General features: G+C 36.8%; 1 protein-coding gene and 1 long non-coding RNA gene across 2 annotated transcripts; both read right to left on the reverse strand.

Annotated features, from left to right (window-relative positions):
* Positions 1 to 1,635: 1,635 nt before the first annotated feature.
* On the reverse strand, positions 1,636 to 3,449 carry LOC134264990 (uncharacterized). Its single transcript, XR_009991669.1, has 3 exons — positions 3,291 to 3,449; positions 2,031 to 2,204; positions 1,636 to 1,759 (listed from the first exon to the last, which is right to left on the reverse strand). It is a non-coding gene; the product is annotated as an uncharacterized LOC134264990 (long non-coding RNA).
* A 1,126-nt stretch (positions 3,450 to 4,575) lies between these two features.
* LOC134264991 (uncharacterized) lies at positions 4,576 to 5,214 on the reverse strand. Its single transcript, XM_062747236.1, has one exon. It carries the CDS (start codon positions 5,212 to 5,214, stop codon positions 4,576 to 4,578), a length of 639 nt encoding a protein of 212 aa, XP_062603220.1.
* Between the last annotated feature and the right edge of the window lie 3,004 nt (positions 5,215 to 8,218).

Raw genomic sequence — 8,218 nt, forward strand, 5'->3', positions numbered from 1 at the left:
TAAATATGACCTTTAGACAAAAGTTCAGTTACAGACAGACGTACGGATAAACAGGAAGTTGACATCAGATTTGAACAGAAATGAATCCCACCATATGACATGCCTCAGAAAACATTGTTTTAAAATTTCAAGCATATGCAATGAGTAGTTGCTGAGAAAACTGCGACAAAAATTTGTTATGTACGGAACGGACAGTTACACAGATAACCAGGAAGTTGACATTGGATTTGAACAGAAATGAATCCTACCATATGACATGCATTAGCAAAGAATGTGCAAAAATTTCAAGCATCTGCAATTGGTAGTTGCTGAGAAAACTTCGACAAAAAGTTATTTTGTACAGAACGGACAGTTACACAGATAAACAGGAAGTTGACATTGGATTTTAACAGAAATCAATCCAACTATATGGCATATATCCGCAAAATGTGCTAAAATTTCAAGCATCTGCAATGAGCAATTGCTGAAAACTGCGACGAAAATTTGTTTTGTATGAAACGAAAACTGCGACAAAAAATTTCTTATCTATGATACAGACAGAACAACTGATAAAAAGGAAGTTGACATCGGATTTGTACAAAAATTAATCCAACCACATGGCATCCCTCAGCAAAGAATGTGCTAAAATTTCAAGTACCAGCAACAAGTAGTTGCTGAGAAAAAACTGCGACGAAAATTTGTTACGGATAGACAGACAGATGGACAGAAACACAAGGGGAAAACAGTGTATGTCCCTCTCTTTAGGAACGGGGGTATAATTAAAGTTATTAAGTTTATTATTAACCTGGACAACCATAGCAATTCTTCGTTTCAGATGCATCCCCAGTACAGGGTTTGCCTCCATTTTCTGGTTTCGGGTTCGTACAAGATCTTTCTCTAGTCTTCTGTCCATGTCCACAGTTGTTTGAACAGCTACCCCATGAAGTCCAAAGAGTCCAGCCTCCATCAACTGTAACAAATAAAATTGTTTACATTTACAGCAGTCACCCCAAGGTGCCCAAGAAGACCATGCTAAGATAATCAAACTATTCTTAAAATTCATGTCGCTCATCTTAATGCATCACCTAAAGTGTTTTGGAGGAAAAATTATCTTCCAGGTTGGAAGCAAAGGAAATTCATAAGGGGCCTTTTCTTCGTGATTTATTTTCAAAATTTAAAAAAATAAAAGCATATTCCATAAATATTCCAAATACGATGTACTTTACCGATTTATGCAGTAAGAGATCACTTTTCTGTGATGCTCAGTCTATTACATGTATACCTGGGCAAGGTTGCACAGAGCAGCTCTTCATTTGACTTTCTTGTTTGAAGCATTTGTAACGGATAGCTTCATCTGGGGTCAAGTTGCAAGAGCGTGACCTTCGTGTCACTCCTCCTCCACACGTGACTGGACATATATCCCAAGAAGTCCATATTGGGTCTGGTTTTCCTCCTTTTAACAAACAATAGGATTCACTTCTTTTATAAACGCTATGAACAATGTACAATGTATAAAAGAAAACTACTATTTACTTTAAGCAGCGTTGAAAAATAATATGAACTAGATAAGGACGACTGTTATAGGTATCGCATTTATCCTAGGAAAACACTGAGGTAAGATAGTAACCTGGACAGCCAAGGCAACTTCCAGTCTCATCAGCATCCCCCACGCAGTTTGCTCCTCCATGCTCCGGCTTTGGATTGTCACATGTTCGTGAGCGTGATCTACTGTTTACGCAACAATCACCCCATTTTGTCCAGGATGACCAGGAACCGTCAACTACACGTATCATGAATATTCATAAATACAGAGAATTTCGAATTTGCATTTTAGGTAAGAAATATAGAAGAACGTGTATCTGAAATTTACCATTTTAACGTTTTCTACAGATGAAAATTCTAAGATCTGAAAATCTCAATCAACATTTCTATGACATTAACCTTCTCTGATTTTTACCATATGAGAAGATCAAATAAAAAATCAAATATGATTTAGGGCACTTCATTACAGATCAAACAACGCGGTAATGCAATATAATACTGTTACTTACTTGGACACGGTGTGTTTGTTTGACATTTCTTCTTTTGCTCCTCTTTATAATAGCACTGTTCCTGGTCCTTCTCACTGTCTGTGAGATCACACTGCCGACTTCTCGCCTGTGATCCGTCACCACAGGTTACAGAGCAGACAGACCACGTCGTCCACGGAGTCAAATTTCTCTGAACTAAAAATGAAATAATATTATTTATCTATGAATGTAGTGCTTTAACATGTCGTTTCAAGGAAAATCTTCTAATTTAGAAACATTTCACTTATATTTTTTTAATTAAATTTTTAGCATATAAATTATCCGGATGTAAATTTTATGGTGGATACAATGGCTATATTTGCAAGTACAATTTGTCGTCAGATGTAATGTTAACTGACGTCCTTTTAAAAAAAAATCAGGCCTTTATTTTCACACTAAATTGACTTCCGATTTATTCGTTTACTAGCATCCAGTCGTGTTAAAGGCGCACGGGCAGAGTGACCAGTTGACAGAAGATACTTACTCCTTCATGGCACCTAATCCCTCTTCCAATGATTTCAGAGGTCGGTGTTTGCTCTACTCACAATTTATATTTCTAATTATAATTACTGTTTCATAGCACAGGTACTTGTGGACTGGACCCCTCCCAACCTATACACCCCTGGTCATTTTTTTTTCTTTTTTTGTTATGAATTATGTTTCTAATACTTATTTACAACGTATTCCATATGAAAAATCCAAAAAATAACAGATTTAACGATTTACTAAAAAAGTCATACCCTTTGATATTCATATATATTCATCGATAACAAATGCATTACCGCGATTTTGTCACAAATTTCTCAATGGTAGCGTCTACATACTTTTATATACTAATTTTTATTAGAATTCAGATGTGAATTGTACTTCACTACATGGTGAATTATATTGAATGGAATTCGTATTCCGTTTTATTGCTGGCTGATTCGATATGTAGCGGTAATGAGTTGTTTTTTGCGATGGTCCGATTGATGAAATGTAGCGGTAATGATCGCCCGAAAATTTGAAGAAATGTAGCGTAATGAGTTGACATTTTTGGCAATGTAGCGGTAATGTTGACCCCCAGGCTAACGAAAGGGGCAATGTAGCGGTAATGTATATTTTTTTCAAACTGTAGGGGTGATGTAACCTTTTTGTAGCGATAATGGCTATGTTGTGGTAATTGAAATTTCTTTAACGTAGCGATAATAATATGCTGCCCCTTTAATATTAAAACCCCCAAAGATTAGGTTAGTATCATACGTGGACATCCTGTGCATTCTTCCTCTTGTGTGCCATCACCCAGGCAATCTTTTCCTCCATGTTCTGGTGGTGGATTGTTACAATCTCGTCTTCGCGATCGTTTCCCTCTACCGCAGTTGTTAGAGCATTTTCCCCATGATGTCCATGGCGACCAGTTACCATCAACTACAAAATTCGAGCATGGACACATGTACGTGTAGTAGAAATATGAAAAAATAATTATTTTTTGATAAAAGACAGGTATTTTTGCAGTTATTTTTAAGCTTGAAATATAACAAGTAAAATGTCTGTTTACAAAAAACTGAAAATAAAGTACCAGAAAGAGTAATTCAGTTACCTTTGTTCTTATGTAAGTAAAACCAAACGACCCATTGTTTTATTATCATTAAATGCAGGGACTTATAGTATTCTACAAATCCTTCCACATAGAACACGCTGACAATTTTTCCTATTGACATGTGATCAAAAGTTATTTGGGAATCCTACTCACTAGGACATGGTCTGGGATTACAGGATCTCGACTCGATCTCGGAAAATCGACAATTGTGTGCGTTCGATTCGTCATCTGTTAAGTCGCACTTCCTGGTTCTTCTCTGACTTCCGTCCCCACAGGTCGTCGAACACGCACTCCATGTTGTCCAATCCGTCACTTTCTTGTTTGCTAAAATGGGATTTTATCACTATGTATTTGCTCTGGTAATCAAGTGAAAACGTCATTTAGAATCGATTTGGGCTGACTGAAGTTTTTCATACTAATTGTTAACAGATTTTTCTGTTATTTCCCGATCATGACAAGAGCACACTGCGAGTGTGACCGGTCGGAAGGAGATGCCCACTCCTCCAAGGCACCTGATCCAACCTCTGATATTTTGAAGGTCCTTGTTTGCTCTACTCCTGTTTTGTATTGTTTTATGGACTTTGATTTTGAAAACAGTTCATTTTCTCCATATCCTTCATGGGTAAATTTGCAGATCTAAGACAAGAGAACATTACTTTCAGAGTTCCATTCTTTACTCATCATAATCATCACCTACAAGCAGCTCTTCAGAGAAATCAGAGTCAGAGTCTGTACTATCGACACTATCGGCACTGTCTATGCTTATCCCAAGGAAAGACTTCTCCAGATATAACATATCTGTACAGTTTAAACATGAACAGTCTTTCATACACAAGTCACAACAAGTGTGGTTGCCACTCTGCACTTTCACCGAATTCATCTCGGATTCTGATAAGAAGTTGGTCATCAACATCTGTCTTCGACAAGTGGCAGCTTTGTAAAATTCTTTTACTTCAGTTTCCTATGCGATCTCAAATGGTGTCCATGATGCAGTAGTAAGGCAAGAGAAGGCTGCTCATCCCTTCCCACTCTCCAATCTCCTGGAATAAATCCACGATTAATCTTGTGGAGTCCCAAGAAGATGAGAGAGTGACAGTCTTTAACATCAATCCCCATGCCCAGTGCATTGGTCGCTATAATGAGCTTCCATTTAGATGATGGGTCCTGTAATAATCCAAGTATTGAATCCTTTTTTTCCTGTTCTGTTTCAGAGTGGTACATTTCAATTTCACAGTCGGGTAGTTCTTTGCACAAATAATTATATATGGCTGCACAGTCTGTTATTGAAGTACAGTACATCAGCGTTTTCGGAAAATTGTAATCCGTGATTGCATCTGCAAGAAATGCCATAGAATGTTCTATATTGTAAGGCACCTTGGAGACACAGAGTTTTACATTGGCTGGATTTGGTGGAAGTTTGATCACCTTGGTAGATGGTGACAAACATAAAACTTTCATCACTCTATGTTGAATCTTCAGAGTGCATGTAGCACTGAGAGCCACAACAGAAGCTTTGGGAAATAGAGATCTAAGCTCTCCTATGTGAGAAAACCATTTTTCTAAATGCTTTCTTTTGGTTGTCTTCATCTGTACCCCTGAAAAGAATATATATACAGTGTAACACATATTAGACAGTCTGACAATTGATTAAGGAAAAATATTACATGTCATATTCTGTTTATGTGTCACTGACAGGGACATAGGAATATGCTGCATGATTTAAGTTAGGTAAAAATATATGACTTACCATGTTGCTATTGTGTGAAATTCATCCACTACTGATGGTGTCAACTTGAAGTTTTTGCAACGAAGACCTCCACTCTTTTTCTTCCCAACAAGAGTCTCTGGGGATCCAAATATGAAATCCACATTACCATCTCTAATGGCAAAATCACCTGTCTTGTCATTGCCTGTAATATGTTTGAAAAATACAACTTATTTCTTGTTGTTTTCTGCCACAGTCTTTTCAATGAGTTTTCATGTGTAAAATTGATGAAAGGTCAAGCAAATAATCAGGAATTCAAATGTTTAATCCAAATGTATGGAAAAAATAATTTTATTTTCCAATTTTGGGACCATCTGAGAAGACATTTATAAAAGGTTTTTAGCTCACCTCGACGAAGTCGAGATGAGCTTATGATATACCCCCGGCGTTGGCGTCGGCGTTAGCGTCGGCGTCCTAGGTTAAAGTTTTAGGAGCAAGTCCATTCCCAAGTAACTATAAGCCCTACCTGAACCAAACTTGCATGGATGATGCATCTAGGGATGTACACTACAAGACTTGCTTCGGATGCTGATCTGACCTACATTTTCCAGATGAGTGACCAGGTTAAAGTTTTTGGAGCAGGTTAAAGATTTTGGAGCAGGTCCATTCCTAAGGAATTATAAGCCCTAACCAGACCAAACTTGCATGGATGATGCATCTAGGGATGTGCACTACCAGACTTGCTTCGGATGCTGGATCTTACCTACATTTTCCAGATGAGTGACCAAGTTAAAGTTTTTGGAGCAGGTCCATTCCCAAGGAACTATAAGCCCTACTCATACCAAACTTGCATGGATGATGCATCTAGGGATGTACACTACCAAACTTGCTTCGGATGCTGGATCTGACCTACATTTTCCAGAGGAGTGACCAGGTTAAAGTTTTTGGAGCAGGTCCATTCCACAGGAACTATAAGCCCTATTTGGACCAAACTTGCATGGATGATGCATCTAGGGATGTACACTACCAGACTTGCTTCGGATGCTGGATCTGACCTACATTTTCATTCCCAAGTAACTATAAGCCCTATTTGGACCAAACTTGCACGGATGATGTATCTAGGGATGTACACTACCAAACTTGCTTCGGATGCTGGATCTGACCTACATTTTCCAGATGAGTGACCAGGTTAAAGTTTTTGGAGCAGGTCCATTCCACAGGAACTATAAGCCCTATTTAGACCAAACTTGCATGGATGATGCATCTAGGGATGTACACTACCAAACTTGCTTTGGATGCTGGATCTGACCTACATTTTCCAGATGAGTGACCAGGTTAAAGTTTTTGGAGCAGGTCCATTCCACAGGAACTATAAGCCCTATTTGGACCAAACTTGCATGGATGATGCATCTAGGGATGTACACTACCAAACTTGCTTCGGATGCTGGATCTGACCTATATTTACATTCCCAAGTATCTATAAGCCCTAGCTAAACTAAACTTGCATGGATGATGTATCTAGGGATGGACACTACCAGACTTGCTTCGGATGCTGGATCTGGCCTACATTTTCATTCCCAAGTAACTATAAGCCCCAGCTTAACCAAACTTGCATGGATGATGCATCTAAGGATGGACACTATCAGACTTGCTTCGGATGCTGGATCTGACCTATATTCTCCATACAAGAGACTTGGTTAAAGTTTTGGGAACAGATCAATCCGAATGAACTTGAAGACCTTGATATATGCAGTATTAACAGTTATGAATATTTGTTTACACTATACATATTTTTCACGCTACAGGCTTAGAAATGTGTATATGCCATGTAAGGGGTTAAACACAACTTGCAAGAATATTGTTGTTCACTCAAGGGATGAATACTAAATATTAAGAAAATATGATGTTAGATTTGCATTACTTAAACTGATAACATTCGTCGAGGTGAGCTTCGTAATCTTTGATTACCTATGTTTTTACAATAATAAGATTAAAAGATGTGCATATACAGTTGTGTGCCATAATTTATGTTAATTTTTTTTCTCTTTATATTTCATTGAAAACAACATTTTGTAAAATCTGACACTGGCAAATGGTCATTTTTTGTGCAATTTAATTATTCATTAAACCAGAAAATGTGTAGTTACCTTTCTTTAAAAGATCCTTACATTTTCAGTTTTTAGTAAACATGGTAAAAGATAGTTCATCACTTAACATCAATTCTAAAATTCAAGTTAAATGTTACCTTTATTCATGCAGTATATAATATGTATTGTATGTGCATGATGTGACTTAAAATTCATGTCACACTTAAAATTACAATTAAAGAAAAATACATGTATCAATGCTGATCACAGTGATCAGAGATAAAAACTATTGTTTTCATCAACTTCAACAATAATTTCTTGTATTATCAAGAAAAATGTGATAAAATATGTCAAGAATTGTTGTCATATCAGTGACTGTACAAAAATTAGTGGTTTTTTTTTTTTAATGAAATATATATAGAAAAAATAAAATGATCTCTAGTTATGGCACACAACTGTGTATACTTGCAAATTAATTCAAGTGTTTAATACATATTGATCACCTAAAAGGGATGAATTTTAAAAGGAAGAATTTTTCCTTTTTTTAAAAAATGAAAAGTAGATTAACTTGCCGTCCAAAAATGAAGAAGGTTTTCTTTGTACATAACTTTCAATATTGGTTCAAGGTAGCTGCAGAACTTTAGCTCTCCGAAAAAAAATAATTGACAGACCAGAGGGCTATTATAAATAATTATAAGGCATGTTTTGCTGTGAAAACAGTGAGAAAATGTTAGGAACACACAGTCAGTAATATATTGAGATAAAAGTTTTAAAAACATGGAAAAATAAATCGAGAAAC

This window comes from Saccostrea cucullata, unplaced genomic scaffold (assembly GCF_032062105.1).
Source record: "Saccostrea cucullata isolate Sc308-1 unplaced genomic scaffold, CSIRO_AGI_Scuc_v1 ctg10703, whole genome shotgun sequence".
Taxonomy (NCBI): domain Eukaryota; kingdom Metazoa; phylum Mollusca; class Bivalvia; order Ostreida; family Ostreidae; genus Saccostrea; species Saccostrea cuccullata.

Coding starts and splice junctions, on each gene's coding strand:
- LOC134264991 (XM_062747236.1), bottom strand. CDS start 5,214: ATGAAGACAACCAAAAGAAAGCATTTAGAAAAATGGTTTTCTCACATA.